This window comes from Colobus angolensis, unplaced genomic scaffold (assembly GCF_000951035.1).
Source record: "Colobus angolensis palliatus isolate OR3802 unplaced genomic scaffold, Cang.pa_1.0 Scaffold216, whole genome shotgun sequence".
NCBI lineage: Eukaryota > Metazoa > Chordata > Mammalia > Primates > Cercopithecidae > Colobus > Colobus angolensis.
In genome coordinates, this window is record NW_012115333.1 from 1,327,097 (window position 1) to 1,344,531 (window position 17,435).

Below are 17,435 nucleotides of genomic sequence, written 5' to 3' on the forward strand. Positions count from 1 at the left end.
ACACGGGTAGTTTATTCAAGCTAACATGGAAGAAGTCAGTGGGTATCACGTTGTGCACAATGGGAACAGCTCTGCAGATAAAATCTACTTGGGGCTTGTTAAAGAAGCTTTGCTATTTTCTGGCAAAGAAATGAGGTATCGACACCCTATTCACTGGGGAGGAAGCGAGGTATGCAGGAGCCAGTACTATTTCTTGGAAGTGACAGGGGAAGAGGCTTTTGAGGAAACAAATTTGAGCTTCAGAATGTTATTTGCAATGATACGAAATGTCCTAGAGGTGCCAAGGAAATGGCTGGATGGATAAAAGGATTAGTGGAATCAGGGCCATGAAATCCTAGGTGGGAAGAGGGATGAAATACAACTCGGGAATGCTGAGACTGAATGAACACTTCTAAGGCCCAGGTTGAGGTTGTCAGGCATCCAGGATCGCTTTTGACTTCAGCGCTAATTTGTCAGCTTTGCCTTGAGAAAATTCCCAGCTCTCTCAACACTTTCTCACCTAATTGCAGTGGTTGGTATTAAGCAAAGATTATCCCTGCAGAAAGGGCTCCAGTGGCCTTTAGTGCTGGCTTTTCTGCTTGAGCTGGCGCCCCTTCTCAGTCCCACTCTTTTTTGCCCGGCCTTGGCCTGCTTAGGATACTTTCCCTCCCGTCTAGTCTCCTCCCAAACATGCGGCTCAACTCCCACTTGCTTCTGCATCTTTATTAGGGCCGCCCTTGAGCCACTCGACTTCTACACTTGCTGCAGGTAAGGATTTTGTTTTCATTCACTGATTTCTAGAAGCACTTTCAACTTAAGACAAAGCTGGTCGTTTGTGATTGAACAAATATTTTATTTATTCATGGGTAGACCATAGGTTTGATAATACAGTTCTTCCTCTGTTAGAGATGAAGGAGTCAAGGCATGATCAGCTGCAATGTCAGCAACAAAACCAGGAGGAGATAGGGCTCTCTCCTCCCTCAGGACACGGCACAGCACAGCACGGCACAGTGTTAAGGGTGTGTCTCCCTTTGGGGTTTCCAAGTTGCTCTGTATCTTCTCGTGCTGGGGCTGAATGTTCTTCAGCTGCACCTCCACTAGGAGAACATCAGCTGTGAAGACAGAGCCTCAACAGTGTGACCATAGGCCAGATCTTTGTTCTCTTTGCCCTCAGGAGATGAATTTTCTTAAGCTCTCATGGAGCTCTTTGGGGACTCCCTTTTGTTGGGCTGCCTTCTAGCAAATGAGAGAATGTGGGAAAGCAAGCAACCTGCACACCATGAAGCGCCACAAGCAAGAGGACTCACCCTTCCTGTGGCTCAGCCCACACACATTTCAGGTGGCTCATTCATCCAGATGTTGCTCTTGACCTTATGAATTATGACAGCACTTCCTAAGACTCCTCCGCACAAGTTGCAATGGCGCCTGCCACGTCAGAACTGCCAGAACTGCCTGCTCTAAGCACCCCTCCCCTCCTCAGAAGGCTATGGGGATGACTGCTGTCCTGCTCTGCAACTGGGCCCATCCCACCCTCATTTTTGGAAACACTGGTAGCTGGCAGGTCACTTTCTCTGGCCATTTTTCTCACCCAGTTTTCTGCTACTAAATCAGGCCCCTGCTTTCTCTAACACACACCTTTGCTATAGCAGGCCTCTCCCACCTTGTGTACCTCTTGGGAAAATGTCAGCATTTTGCCACCACAGATGTGGACTCCCATCTAGTTGGTGCTGTTTAAAGCAGTGTCTGGGGCTGGGGTGGAAGACCAAGCACACACCTTTCACAAAGGGCCTGTCACCACCGCAGGGAGCTGTACCGATCCCCAGGACGGCCCAGCTCAGCTAGCTCATCATCACTAAGGAGAAAGCCCTCTGGCCCCCAAAAGTTTGGGATGCTCTTCCCACTACTTTGCCCACGCCCTCCCTTCTCAACTACTTCAAGAAGGTCTCTGAGCCACAGTTCATTGCAACTATCGTTTATTAAAAAATATATGTCTCCTTGGAAGGAACACTGGTAAACCAACTAGTGTCATGCTTACTTTGAATCTTTGTTTCTCTTCCCTGGGAGGGGGAGGGCTGAGCATGGCTGAGACTTCGCCACATAGTTAACATCAGAGAATCAACCTCCCTGCTCACCCCTCCTCACCAGAGTCACAGTCGGCTGTCACTTTATCCTTCTTTGCCTTCAAGTCAGTGTACTGCCCAGGGAAAACCACTGCCCTTTCCTTATCCTCATCCTGGGTCCCATGCTTTACACAGTTAGCCTCATTCTGCTGGTTGGACAACTGTTAACAGAGTTCCCGGATTTGGCTGGTAGTGCTTAAAGCATCCTCAACATTGCCTTGCTGGCACCAGCCCTAACCCAGCAGGCTAGGAAACAAATGCCTCAACCCTAGGGCCAAGCACTTCTCTGTTCTCCCCTGCATCGTCCCTCCAGTATGGAGGTGAGGGAGGCACGTTGGCTTCAAAGGAGCACAGTGGGGTGGAGGAAGACCTGAACCACACCTGCTGCCTGCACTTGTGGTGGTGAAGATTTCCTTGACCACAGTCACTGCCATCAGACTCTGGGAAAAAAGCAACAAGGTTTCACAGCTCACCAGCAAGCGAATCTTAGCTCTACAGCTCAAATGTACAGCATAAAGTCTACTTTCCTCTTGAAGAAACCATAAGCTACCAGCTGTTGGGGAGGGGCTGGAGCAGAGCATATGAAGCAGCTGCAAAAAAAAAACCAAATCAAACTCACGACGCGGCTGGCCAAGCAAGCCAAGTGCTGTCCCGCCATCCCAGCACAGAACTGGAAGGCAAATGACTCCCTGTCGCTGTTGGTGGAACCCAGAAAGGAACCTCAGTGGAGTCCTGCGTGTCCTCCTCTCAGCCCAGCCCCTGCTCTCCCTTCTGCTGACAGGACAACCAGGCCTGGGTCACCTACTCCATCACAAGGCCTGGCTCCTTCAGGACCTCATAAGCCTTTAGAACCTTGGCAAACTGGATTCTATGCATTCACTTAAATAGTAAAAGTAAAATTTGCAATAATGAAAAGGCTGACACAGTAGCACAACATGGTTTTGGTTTAACAGCAGCTTAAGAAGGAACAAAAAGGAAACCTCTCATGCAGACACATCAAGTGGCATAAAACAATAGGCAATTCCACGCGGAGCATCATTAGCCATTCTCTCTGTCCACACACAGGACTGGCTGCACCTCAGGGGCAGCAGCTGCTTTCAGGTCAAGTCTCTAACCCTCTCACCCCAGGCCAAAGCCCTTTCTCTCAGGCCTCAGGCTGACCCCTCCTAGCTCTCAAGAGAATGACCAAATGCGAGTGCCCTTAGTGCAGCACTTGCCACCATCTTCAATCCCTTCCCAACCAGCTGGGATAGAAGATGCCATCTGATTGGAATATGAAAATTAAAGCATTTCTCTAATAACATAGTACCATTGATGAAGTCTCCATAGATTTTCTAACCCAAATGTGTGTGAATATATATATATATTATATGAGAGTGTATAATATATATATATAATAATTTCTATATATTTTATATAAATTACATATATATATCTATATATAAATAAGATACTTTCTGTCGCCATTACGTTGCACCGTTCAGAGCTGCAAGACAGCAGTACAGATAGGGAGAAATGCCCAGGAGCATCTCATCATGTGGTGCATTTAGCTCACTTCATAAGCCGTGCAGCTGTCCAGAGTCTGTCTTTCCATCAGTCCTCCTCTTTTCTCTTCACTTCTGCTTGGTTTTTATGAAAACAATGGCTCTGATGGATTTTGCACCTGTGCTAGCGCTTGGGAAAGGTCCATGCAGGAATGGGCACAGTCACATGATGAATGAGATGGCATCATCCCAAAAAATAAACTGAAACAAACAAAAAATTTTAAAAAAAAAAGAACAGGACTAGAAAACTCAATTTTTTTTTTTGACATATCTAAAAAAGGGGACAAGAACAGTAGCATTTGTTCTCCCCATGGGGACAGGAATGAAGAGGGAGGAGGGAAGAGGGACTTGATTTCTTCTGTTCACAAGAGAATGGTTGGAGGGGATTCTTCAGAGTTTTTCAGGGGATGGGACCCAAATGTAGTGCCCAGACTGGTCCTCAATGATTTGTTTGATTTTGTTATAAATCTCTTCCAGTGAGTCACCCTGTACAATGGCTAAAGTGAAGAGGAAAACAAAATTATTACTGTGGTCCACAGCACATCCCCCAAACCCAGCAATCCTGCCTCTCCCAACAATCCTACAAGTCCCCCCTCCACACCCCCCACCCCTCACATGAAGCACATGTTCCCAGGAGTATGGGTTTGGGCTTGGGTTCACTGGCTGGCTGCCTGTGTGTGCAGGGCAGTAAGGGCAACCAACTAGGTGCCCCAAGCCCAGGGCTTGAAGTCAACTCACTGAGACAGTGAGACTAAGTAGTAATGACCAGAAAAATGTGTTTATTCAAAAGATGTTTATTGAGCACCCACTATGTGCCAGACCTTGCAGTTCATGTTGCTCTTGGGTGCCATAAGGCCAGCAGCTTGTTATTCTAAAGCAGCCTTACTAAAAGATTTGGAAAATTGCAGTTCTCCACAGAAAGAGCTGAAAGCCACAATTTCTGGCAAGAGGCAGTGCTCCTGGGCCCATCACATCTGCTATATGTCAGAGGTCAGCCCAGCAAACAAGGACATGGATGCTGATGGTAAAGGGAGCTCTGAAGACCCAAGGGGTGTGAGGACATTTATGAATTCTTTACGCAGTTAACCTAGTGCCACCACCAGCTAGAATGGATTCAGCACTGCCTTGCATGCATATATGTATATATCACTGTACTTCAAAAGGTGAAGAACGTATTACATAGAAACCTTCCCAATGTTTCAGGAACTGACCTTCTAAAGTAGATGATCACACACACACACACACACACACACAGACAGGCACTCCAACAGACAACTTGAACACCACACTGAGGAATCATCATCATCAACAAACGTTTATTCAGCACCTAAACATGCAAAGCAAAGTGCTGGGGGAGGGGGAGGGGAGCTGAAACGGAGGGAGACAGAGTAATACAGGGAGACCACAATCTAGTAAGGACAAGACAAAATGAACAAACCAACAATTCAAGGAAGGATTTGGCGAGTGGTTTATGCTATAAACTGGCTGAGCTGCTATGGCTGGACACAGGGAACTTGAGTGCTTTGGAAAGGTTTGTGCTCAAAAGCTTAAAAGCAACTGGAAATTCCGTGCAAGGTTTCTACATTCTGTCTACACCTCTTTGAGACACTTACAGAAACAGGTACCCGGCTAGTCCCCCAGAACCCCCCGCAGGGCAGCAGGAGTCTTACCCGTAAAGTACTCTCCAAATTCCTGCTCCAGTTTCATGGCTTTGTCATAGATCTTATTTGCTTGTTCATATGTCTGCCTTCGGTTCATTTCCCTGCCAAAGACAGAAGAAAAATAGTTCCGAACCAGATCTTATGTTCTGATTAACCATAAAGGATTATTCCAGGATCCCTAAAAATCTGCTAAGCAGAGCAGCAGTGGCCCATGGCTAACTCCTCAAACATTCTGCGTTCAAAAGTCCAACCGAGAACATATGCACAAGCCCTCAAAACAGGAGCGCCCAGTGACCAGAGCTGGGACACAGAGTTTCTTTCAAGTTTCTGCCCAGCAAATCACTTTCTTCTCCATTTCCCTTGCAGACCCGATCTTAGCTTGGTGTGTCTGAGTTCTCAGTTAAACACTTACATAAGGGCTTCAATGGACTTGGGCTTGATGAAAATGGCAATGGGGTAAAGTTGTGCTTGCTGCAGTCTCTTGATAGCATTGCCGGAAACATCTAAGATGCAGTGCTTGCCCTGAAAAAGCAGAGATTGTATCAGCCCAGCCACTCCCTATTCACTGAGCCCCAAGCAGAAATCCAGTGACATTCTAAACATCCACCTTGGCTGGGGGTCGGGTTGAGGGGAGGGGCACCAGGGCCGCCCAAAGTGGCCTAAAACACTGGATCCCTGAGGTAGACAGGCCCCACTTTTTGCTCCTATTACCCAGAAAAGGCCACATCTGTCCAGAGTCCCCTATTCCCTGTTGGGTGATGCTCTGGGGTGAGTTGTATGAAGGAGACAGATAGCTTCGTCAAGGGACTGGGAGTATGCAGAGGTGCTATGGCTTTGGTCAGCAGCACTGTTGGGCAGCTCCTGTGTTGGAAGGATAAGGATCCAAGTGGAACCTTGGCGTGAGCATTGGCCTTCCCTTTGAGGCCATCTCCTCTACACTTACCCTCTCTGCAACTGCCCGCACTGACTGGATGCTGGTCCCATAGAGGTTATCATTAAATTGGCCTGCTTCAATGAACTTGTTGTCCTGAATATCTTTCTCCATTTGTTCACGCGACACCACAAAGTGGTAGTCTTGTCCATCCACCTCATTATCACGTCGAGGTCGGGTAGTATCTGAAGGAAGAAAGGAAATGCTTTGTAGCCCAGGGGCAATGATCCACCCCAAGTCAAAAAATACTGGCTGGTCCATTCTCATCTGGGTGGGTCACTGGGCCACTCCATTTTTTTTTTTTTTTTTTTTTCCCAAATAAGTGGGAGAAAACAAGCAGTTGGGAAGCAGTTTGTCTGCCCTACTTCTCTTCCAATCTCCAGGTCACACACAGGGGGCTATTTGCTTTAGCTTAAACTGGACCAGAAAGGTGAGCTAAGGCATGGCAGAGGGTGCCAAACTTGGTAGAGCAGACAGTGAACCTAACAAACTGTTCATGGAGTCACATCAACACCACTTTGGCTGGGCCTCCCTATTTGTCCAACCATTCCCAACCATCACCACTGAAACTTCCCCTCAAGAGAGTGAGCAGCCAAGCCTGACTGATGGCTTAATCTCTCCAACCCCATTAGCTTTTGGGGAATATGTTGCCACCTACTCTTTTCCAGGGTGCCAAATGTACCCTGTCCTCAAATAGCCCTAGAATCTGATCCCAGACCTTTTCCATAAAACATTAGAGGAACAATTCCCAGAGCACCAAGCCTCACTCCTCTGGGCCTTCCTGGACTCTTACGTGGCACACAGGATCCAAATTTATGTGGAAATTCGGAGATCAGGTCATCATTGACTCGGTCCTTCATTGGGCCCAGGATGATCACAGGCCTTGCATAGTGAACTAGAGAGGGAGAGCATCGAGACAGTGAACAGAGGCCCCCACCAGACAGCCTGTCCTACCCGAGTCTGGCTAGAACACAGAGGCTCTGGAGCAGAGACTCAGACAGGATAAAGCATCCTCGGCCATTGTCTGGCTTTTAAACAGAAAGACATCAAAGAGCCTTTAATTTGAGAATATCTAAGTTCAAGGCAAGTCTGAAACCGGAAGCTGCTCCCCTTCTAACACAGTCAGAAAGAATCTCTGCACTGACACCAGTAACTGAGCAAGGCTTTTGCAGAGCAGCCACTGAAGGGAAGAACCTGGACCTCTCTTTTAGCAGTGGCTACATCTTCTGAAATAGACCTTCCTTGTAAATTTGCCCCCTCCTTTGGAAGGTGTCCTGGCAGCAGGCAAAGGCACAGAGAGAAGTGCACACTGGATGCACCCCCTTCCCTATGACACTAGGAAGAAGCAGAAGAGAAGAAGGAGCCCATGGGCTGGATGTGCCATGAGTCGAGCCTTCCTCCTCCTCCAGGTCCCTCCCTCTGCTGCCATAGCCACCCACTGTATTGAGCCCCACGACCAGACCAGCACAAAGACAAGGCTCTCAGAGGAGGCTTACTCTCTTGCCGTGTCACTGGCTCATATGACAAAATAGCATCCTCTTGTCCTTCTGCAACAAAAAAGGGAGATAGGTTAGCACCATATGATCTGCCTCCTTCTGTACGACACTCCCCGCACCCCTCCCCTGCCAGGACACAGCCTTATCGGGTGGTCCTTGCTACCACCTGTGATCCTTTCTGTTTTCTGCTGGTGAGAAGCACAGGAAACCCTTCACGGGCTCTGAGACAGAAGTCAGCAGTTATCTTGTTCAGTGAAATATCACTGGGCAAGGGGCCAAGGCCCAGAAGCCATGAACCCTCCACCCCAAACCACCCCAATTTCTGAGGAACTGTTCTTGTAGGTAACAAGTCAGCTGTGTGCAGTAGCCCCCTCGCTCTAGTAAGAATGACAGGGACGCTTCGACTGGTTGAGATGCTTGCCTGAGTCCCCTTCATCTACATGCAGGGGAGTCAGGGCACACACCCAGGTCCCCAAAGGTGCGACCTAACTTTGCCCTTTTAAAGGTCTACTGACCCACCTCCTGCATTGGAAGCAGCATCCAGAAAAGTGGCACATGGCTCTGCTAAGGTCCCCAGTGCCCTTTAAAAGCAATGCTGAGCCTGCTGTCTCTTTCTGGTGGAGCTCCATGTCGAGCCTAGCAATGTTGAGGCTTTCCTAAAACAGTCATTAAGCCACTTGGTGCTGGGTGCCTGGAGGTCCCAAAGTGGCTGATGGCAGTCCCAGGGAAGACAGTGATATTTGCATCAAGGCACACAATGCATGCTAAAAGGCTTCTTCTGAGCCTAAGACTCCTGGGCAGATTTTACAAGGCTTCTAGCCACCATAGCTCCTGAAAGACCAGTGCTCCCAAAGTTCATGAGGTTTGAATTATGGTTTCTCTGGTCTGGTCACAGGATCTCCCAAGGAGAACTTGGCAATTACCTGATCCTTTAACTGGTCCCAAAGGCAAAGAGGTCCTAATGACCTGGAAAGGCAGATTTAGAGCAGTGTCCTATAGGAGCCATTTTTCTTTTGGTCTCTGAGCAAATCTATAAATCTGGCAGCACCTATGGCCCACAGTAGCCATGGCAGGGATTTACTCTTTGGCAGTTTACCCTTCCCAGTGCCAGGGATGCTTTTAAGTCAGGTCCTGGCCAGAACTACAGGGCTTATACTCTCCTTTAACCCATGGGGTGAACCTCAACCCATAAGGAGAATGAACTGGCCACAGCATTTCCAGGATCTCAAAGTGTACATGGCTAAAAGAAGCACCAGCCTCTGAGCAGCAATGGCAGCTGAGCGACACTGGAATGAGGATGGCTGGGATACACGGTGGAGCTACACGACATGGAAGGAATGACACACACTTACTGGAACTGCTTTCGCTGTCACTGGTGTTGGATGTCACTCCCTCTGCAAGCCAACAAGAAAGAGACTCCAATTCAGAACACACCACTGAGAGGTCACATGCAGCACAAAACTCAATTTCTCCAGGAGCGAGACACTGAGCTGCCAACTGAGTCAGGCCACAGGAGGCCTGCCACATCCAGGCTACCAACTGGGAGGCACAGCTCCAGTCCTGAGCCCCTGGCCCTCTCGTACTTGTCCCCAGAGCCCTCTTGGTCTGCCAAGTCCCTCCCTATGTGCTACAAGCCATACTTCCTTCAGCAGCATCCTCTTCACCTGAATCAAACAAATTGACCTGGATGGTTTCCAAGTCCTATTTCAAAATGCATCGCCCAAGGCTAACAACAGGAAAGAAAAGGCAGTGACAGGAGCAAAGAGAAGTCCAGGGACCAGTCTGCTCATGGGTGTCCCCCGCCCGACAGAGCCCCCGAAGTACAGAACCATGTGGCACTCCACAACTAAGAGGCCAAACACTGGATGGGTTAAGCAGACACCAGGCAGCGCTGCCCTGACCATTCGGTGGGATCCCCAGCCTTCCTGCCACCACTCCAAAGCAGGAGAGCTTGGCTTCAGTGGTGAGAGGGGAAGCACTTCCATCCACCACCAGACACATGTCAAGACACAGACAACAAAACCAACAAAAACACCTTGAGGACAAGACAGCCCTCCTGTCTCACACAGCTGGGATCTGCCCATCTCTTAGTGGTAAGGGAAAAGAAAGCTCAAGTGGAGGAGCAGCGCTCACAGGAGGCACAAACAAAGCCCGCCCATCCAAGATGACACGCGAATGAAGATGAGACATGGACACACCAAACTATGGAGAGAGATGCTGCTCATTTCAGCCAAGACCACACTGTTCCAGATCATGATATGCTGTGGCCCACCCCCAGAAAGGACTGGCTGAGATGCCACACATGGCTAGTTCCTGAACAATCCCCATAGGCAACTCCTTTGCCTTTGTCCTTTATTATTTATTGAAGGAGAGTATATGCTGACAGAACCCATTCGGCAAGGCTGCATGTCTGTGCACCCTTGCACGCAGCAGGATAGCCACTAAGCCTCATCATCTAGGCCTTTTTCATTTTCCACTCTAGGATTCTTTTCCAGAAAGGAAAATGAGGTCAGAGTTTTCCTGAGATAAAGCACTAACTATATATGGTCCATAAATGGTGCCTGGGTCCCTAGCAGACCAGCTCAACCCCTTACAGGTGCTCTGTGGGAAGCCAACCGGCACTGTTTGCTGAGGCCCTGGATCTGCTGGGACATCCCAGATGCAGGTTGGGAAAAGGGGGTCACAGTACCCTTGCCCCTAGTTAGAGGGACTGTAAGAGCTGCAATTCCTACACCCAATTCTTTAGCGTGGTATCACTGAAAGAAGAATCCAACCAGCACGCACCCCTCCCTTCAACAATAGGCTAGAGATTAGCTGAGTGGTTACCTTGGAGAAACATTTCAAGCCCATTTCACTTCTAAGGTGGGACGCCAAGCTCACGCCCTGCCACTTTGAGTAGCAAAAGGTAAACAAAGGCATGAATGATAGGGACTTATTTGGGTACTAGGGATCCAGAGCAAACATGTAACATTTGGAGCCACATGCACTTCTTCCTGCTGTGATGTCAGAGTGCTCACAAACACTGCCCTCCTCTCACCCTTGACCCTCACCCATGTCCCCAGTAGCCCCACCCCCACTATCTCCATTCATGCCACAAATACAGTGAACGGTGTGTAAGTTGGACTTACTCAGGTTCTTTGCTCCATAATAATCGTCACTTAACCCCGGGAAGTCCTGATTTCACAGACAGCAAGGGCGGAGAGGACGAGGGGGAGAAGAAGAAGGGGGACAGGGAAGGGATGGGAGGGAATGGAAGAGAGGGAGAGATTTGGGGAGAAGAGAAAAAATAGAGAAAAAGACAAGGGGGGAGGAAGAATACAGAGGCAGGTGAGCACTAGTGACAGAATTATGAAACACCATGAAGACCTAGCACTATAGTGAGGCCAGGAACTTTGCCACAGAAAGAACATCCCAGGGCAGATAAGACATCAAGACTTCATGCTGCCCAATTCGTTGCCAGAGCGCCTTGGAGTAGACTAGCTTCCTGAGGTGTCTACAGCCGTAGGCCAATGGGACAGGACAGGTGACACTCCAAGGCTTAGAGCACCTGCTTTGACCAAATTTTGGTTGTGGAGCCCAGGTCTCTGTTTGGCCCTGAAATCACCATTTCCCTCCGCAGTGCGTGAAAGAGCAAATGCCCACGTGTGCCAGGTAGGCAGACAGAATTCCCACTACCTCAAGAAGCTTTCGCCCAATACTGATTCACTCTGTTCAAACCCTTCAGGAAAAGTTTCGCATGGTGTGGGGTGTGGCTTCCAAAGCTGCCCTGAGCTGGGCAGACCTTGGGGGATGAGCTCAGCTTCTGGAGAAGCACTAGGCACTTTCAACTCTGTTGTCCAACAGATACCCCCACCTCGCCCACCAGGCGGGACCACTGAGCAATGAACAGCCCCCCCAGGCTGGGCTTGGCATGGAGGGACTCTGGGACACTGGGACTTATCTGATGAAATTATGGTGACATCACCTCAGGCCTCTGACTTGGACTGTCTCCTAACTGCTCATGAGCAGAGCCACCTCATCTATGGCTTCTCATTGAACTACTCCAGGATGATGAGCTGTGGCTGCCATCTGGATGAGGGCACCCTTTTGTCCACCAGGTACCACCCAGATAGCAACGACTTACACATACCATGACCGTGGACCAGGCTGGCCTGACAGAAGGACATTTCCTATCAGAACCAGTCAGTCTCCTGCCAGCCCCAACAGCCCAAGACCCCAAGATCCCTCCATGTAAGTCAGAGGAGTCACTGGTAAATGAGAGATGTTTACCACTCATGATGAGACAAATGAGAAAATATTTTTCAAGCCAGACCTGGTGTTTAAGGTTAGGGTTGGAGCAGTTAATTGCTGAGGCACATGGTAGAGCAAGAAGATTTATCAGGATTAAATTTCTTCTTCAGTTGAATTTAGCTCAGTGTGACTGCTCTTCCTACCGAACCAACTTTGTGTTTTTCAACAGATCTTTATTTGAACAATGTGGAGCAACACTCCTTCCATGTCAACTCATTTAAGCAGGAAGGATTCTCCTGGGAAAACTGGCTCTGTAGGCACTCTAGGATGACAGTGAGTCTGCTGAGAGTTGTGTGGATATCCTGTATGCTTATGCACATGCCTGGGATTCTGGAAGTAGCCCCAACTCCAGGGATCCTGGGAAAAGGCTGTTCTCTTGACATACATGAGTGAAGTTAAGGGAAAGAAAACACAAGAGGAAGAAACCAGGAGAGCAACACTGAGTCCCTAGACCTCGTTCTCTTGAAAAACCATTTTCCTGACCCTGACACTGTAGCTGAAAAACCGTTCCTCACCACCACAGCAGAGCTCTATCTGGCACTTCCATTGCTAGTGCCAGGCACTTCCTGGGACCCTGGGACCAGTCCCACCTCAGTGCCTTCAACATTCATTCTAACTGAGGAGCAGGACAAATAAAACCCAACATCTTCTTATGTAGACCAATTTCTGCCCTGACTCTGTAGATAAGCAGGTGCACGTGCACACAGGCATGCACGGGGCCACACGTGGCCCTGCCCAGGCTTCTCCTGAGGGAAGGGCAACTGACGATGAGAGGACGGGGCTGCAGACGGCCTGCTCTCTGGACTCTGCTGCTACTTACGTTCCTGTATGCTGCTCTCCTGGGCCATGTTTTCTTTGCTCTTGTAAAATGGAAACTTTCGAGAGAGGCGGAAACTCTTTTTACGTTTCTTTTTGATCGACTGTGAAAGAACATGAAGATGGAGGGGAAGGACAGAAGAAAAAAAAACAGAACAATGGATTTTAAAGCATGCAAGAAAAACTAAAATGGAGACAACGGTGAGCTAAATAAAAGACCATCTCTCACAAATGGAGTCTATGAGATTAAATGAAAGTTGATGTAAGAGGAAAATTATGTTTACAAGAAAATGTTGTAGGGATGTTAGAGGTTTCTACCTAACCGAGACTCGTAACACTCACTGGTACTTCCTAAAGAACAAAGGTCACTGTAGCCTCCTGGACACATGCCCTAAGGTACCACTGATATACACAGAGTCATCTACTCCACGTCTCTCTTCCCTCTACTGCTCCAGAAGTTCTTTGGCCTGTGAAGCTCATAGAAAAAAAGGGGTGAATGGAGAGCCCCCCTGTCTCAGGTGGTCTGAAGGGAGGTAGGAGCTCTGGGACTGGGCTTCTTGGCTGGATGCTCTGACAGGATCTATAGCCAGGGAGCCATCCATGAGTGGCTTCCTTTTCCCCAAGCAAGTCAGCCTTCCAGACAGTCCAACTCCAACACATCTTCAAGAGCCAGTACCCAGGGGGAAGGAGCACAGACTAGCTGTGGACTTTAAGAGCTCCCTCTCTGCTTTCTGAAAAGCAGTCAATGTTCTGACAGGACAGAGCCAGCCCCCTGAAAAAGAGATTTTCTTTTGTGTTCCCCAGTTCTCCTACACATCAGACTAAATTCCAAGCTTCTCGCCCCTCTTTACCTACTGGCTGATTTCCTTGGGAATCCCCACTTACCCTGTTAGACTCAATCATCCCCGTCCTGGCGTGGAACTTCACAGTTTTCAATCGAGCTCTTTCTTTCTTTTCTACCCTGTTTTGGAATCAGAAAGAAGTCCTGTTACTGCCAGTAAATGGTCCAGCAGTGGGTTGCAGCAGGCACAGCAGCCATTTTTTTGGCTCACTGAGTAAAAACCATGTTGAGTACCGACTCTACCAAAAAGGAAGCAAGGCACAAATGTTGCTCTCAAGCAACTTCTAATAGGAAAACAAGAAAGAAATACCAGCAAGAGGGCAGGAAAGGCCTTGCTCATGATCATGATGACTCACCTCTTCTTACTGGGGATCACACCGATCTGCTCACTTTCTCCGTGTGGGGTCACCAGCCTTGCCTGCCACCACTCATCATCAGAGGCATTAATGACATGAAGAATGTCACCATAAGAGAAGCTGAGCCCCTGGCTTGGCAGGCAGCTGTCCCGAGTCCGATCATAGTCAAACAGGGCCCTGAAAGGCACAGTGAAAGATGAAGTGATCATCCAACCCTAAATGCCAAGACACTGGCACCTTGAAAAGATGGAAGGCCAACCCAAACAGCACAGACATAGCAGCCTCACAGCATACTAGAAGGATGTCTCCAGGAGACCACATCCTTCTTTCTGTGCCAAAGTGGTAAATATGCACTCCCTTTCAAAGAAACATCTCATTCTCCCAATAAGAAGCATAAGAGAAAATATTTTACAAACCCCATTTCCTCTTGGCTTCTGGATGCAAGACAAAAGTTCAAAGTAGAACTCATTCAACAGCCCTCTCCCTCACCCACATCCTAGGAAACTAGCTCTAGCAGGGCGCTTTCTCAGTTCACAAACATATCTTCAAAAAGTAGCTAAAGACAGGACAAAAAAATGTTAACTACAATCCCAAACAATGACTGGTAAACACTGCCGAAACACTAAAGAAAGGGCCCTATGTCCTTGGGAGTCCAAAGAAAAAGCTAAGGCTGACACTGACCCACACAATGGTAGGGTTGAAAAGAACCACTGGGACCCTAGAAGTGCAGTCTCTTTCTCTTACATATGGGGAAACAGAGGCTCAGTGAGGAAAAATAGTTTGACCTAGATCACACATCTAACCAACCTGGGACAAAACCCAGGTCTTCTGACAAGACATGCTGTTGTGACATGCTATAAATGATGCAGAGTAAAGAAGTAAAAGGGAAGGTGGGAGAAGGTGGGGAGGGAGCTATACAATCCAGGTTTATGGAAAAGGACACCAGCTTGGCTGCTGCTAGAAGTCCTAGGAAATGGTATTGGAAATAAAGGTCTGAGGCAAATTTTGGAAGCCCTTGAATAGACATGATTTAGCAGCCCCTGGAAATCTGAGAGGAGTGACACATCAAAAGAGCCTTAGGAGGTCGGGTGCAGAGGCTCATGCCATTATACTTTGGGAGTCTGAGGCGGGTGGATCACCTGTGGTCAGGAGTTCAAGACCAGCCTGGCCAATATGGTGAAACCCCATCTCTACTAAAAATACAAAAATTAGCTGGGCGTAGTGGCACACGCCTGTAGTCCCAGCTACTCGGGAGGCTGAGGCAGGAGAATCACTTGAACCTGGGAGGTGGAGGTTGCAGTGAGCTGAGATTATGCCACTGCACTCCAGCCTGGGTGACAGAGCGAGACTCTGTCTCAAAAAAAAAAAAAAAAAAAGTTTCTACTTTTCACATCCAGTGGAACCTGTCTTTATATGGAGTCACCACAAATGGGTGATTTCAGTGAGAAGTTTGTGTTTTTCTATCTGCAATCCAGGCTGTCTTCTTCATATTCTCTTAATAGAGGTGTTTTCACACCTTTGCACACACAGCCCAAAATCTAGTTCCAAGACTTCGACTTCTACCTGTAATACTGTGGCCTTTGGCTCAGTTGGAAGTTGCAAGTAAAACACATTATCTTACCATACGCAAGCCCAAATGAGATAGGATGTAGAGTGAAATACCCACCTGCTGCTTAAAGTTCTTGAAACAGAGTTCTTAAAAATCAGTGTCAGATGATTTAAAAATGAAAATACCCAAACTCTAACAAAAAGCCCTTTTATTCCCTCAATTTACACACTCAAAGCAGTCAGGAGAATGGCAGAGGCAGCAGACAAGGAGGTGCTGTCCAAGAGGTGCATTCTGGGCTATGAGTGACAGAATCAAAACTGAATGCATTTTCACTGCCTGAGTCCTGCATTTCCTAAAGCAAGGAAGACATTCTGTCAGCCACTCCTACTAAGAATAGCATCATGAAGCAACCTCATTCTCAGTAACAATGAGAAACACTGGATGTTATTATGGGTTTCAAAGATTAGAACAAATACAGTAAGGAAAAGAACAGAACTTGAATTAAGCACAAATTAGTTTGGGGAGGGAAGGAAGGAAGATGTTAAAATGAATTTAGGAGGCTGGGAGCGGTGGCTCACACCTGTGATCCTAACACTTTGGGAGGCCAAGGCGGGCAGATCACTTGAGGTCAGGAGTTCGAGACCTGCCTGGCCAACATGGCAAAACTCCATCTCTACTAAAAATATAAAAATTAGCCAGGCAGGATGGTGGGCGCCTGTAGTCCCAGCTACTCGGGAGGCTGAGGCAGGAGAATAGCTTGAGCCCGGGCAGCAGAGGTTGCAGTGAGCCAAGATTGCGCCATTGCACTCCAGCCTGGGTGACAGACTGAGACTCCATCTTCAAAACAAAACAAAACAAAACAAAACAACAAAAAAATTAAAACACATACAGCACAAGCTAAGTAAAAACAAAATAAACACAGATCAAAGTCAAAAAGATTTTGCCAGTAGTTAACTCTGCACATTGGGAATTGTACTATTCGGGCTTGTGTTTTTAAGCACAGCATGTGTTCCTTTCACAATTTTCAAAAAACATTAAGTCAATTAAAAAGAAAAAGTAGGGAAGCAGATATATCAAGCACTGGTGCGAGTCATTTACTTCAGATGAGGAACACGTTTGGTTCTAAGTTCCCTGGCAAACAAGGCAAAAAAGGAAGTTGTCTAACTCTAACTTCCCAATAAAAAAATGGTACCCAAGTCTATCTGGATTTTGTTTGATGAATTTATGAATGCTGAATGAAGAAGAAATATGAACAGGATGGACAATGCTTTAAGCTATGGTTTTGTAAAAGACATAGAAATGTAGTATCTGAGGTCTGAGATTCTGAACTGGACTATCATTCACAGTTGAGAATGCAAAAAAAATTGAACAAGAATTTCCTTTTCTATCAATCAGAACTGCAAATAGAAAAAGAATTTTGCAGACTGCTAAAGCCTCAGAGGTCATTTTGTCCAACTCTCTATCTGATAAAGGAAATCCCTTAGATACTCTCTAAGTTTCTTTCCAGCTCTAGTATTTAATGAGTCTGGGTCTTTCCTAGATCTTCTCTACCAGGCTAAACATTCCCAATTCCCTCAACAATCCCTTTGTCGTAACTTTGATTTGTTTTCCAAACCCGTGATGTGGATTTTCCCTAAATCTACTTTGCCTCTTTCTCCTGCTGAAATTTTGTTTGACTAAGAGCTAGAAAATTTCCTCAAAGACAATGAAAGTCAGGCCCAGATATGCACATGGCCTCATTTAGAACTGCATGCTGGGTGACTCTCAGACCAGGGCTCTTCTATCTCAGAAAATTTTGTAAGGCCTAAGTCACAGTCACATGTGTTTTTTTTTTTTTTTTTTTTTGAGACGG

The 17,435-nt window shown here is 47.5% G+C and overlaps 1 protein-coding gene across 6 annotated transcripts in view; it reads right to left on the reverse strand.

Moving 5' to 3' along the window:
• Positions 1 to 811: 811 nt before the first annotated feature.
• The window catches only part of DLG3 (discs, large homolog 3 (Drosophila)), a 57,803-nt gene continuing 41,179 nt past the window's right edge, over positions 812 to 17,435 (reverse strand). For 3 of the 6 annotated variants that reach the window (XM_011943133.1, XM_011943132.1, XM_011943131.1), the window contains 9 exons: positions 14,035 to 14,211; positions 13,723 to 13,798; positions 10,860 to 10,905; positions 7,732 to 7,782; positions 7,029 to 7,130; positions 6,248 to 6,420; positions 5,717 to 5,826; positions 5,314 to 5,405; positions 819 to 4,140 (listed from right to left, as the gene is read on the reverse strand). In XM_011943133.1, the coding sequence (XP_011798523.1) occupies positions 4,034 to 4,140; positions 5,314 to 5,405; positions 5,717 to 5,826; positions 6,248 to 6,420; positions 7,029 to 7,130; positions 7,732 to 7,782; positions 10,860 to 10,905; positions 13,723 to 13,798; positions 14,035 to 14,211 (934 nt within the window). In that variant the 3' untranslated portion in view covers positions 819 to 4,033. Of the gene's footprint in view, positions 4,141 to 5,313; positions 5,406 to 5,716; positions 5,827 to 6,247; positions 6,421 to 7,028; positions 7,131 to 7,731; positions 7,783 to 9,083; positions 9,126 to 10,859; positions 10,906 to 12,841; positions 12,942 to 13,722; positions 13,799 to 14,034; positions 14,212 to 17,435 lie in introns of all 6 variants that reach the window. The other 3 variants (XM_011943130.1, XM_011943134.1, XM_011943135.1) reach the window with 2 other exon arrangements.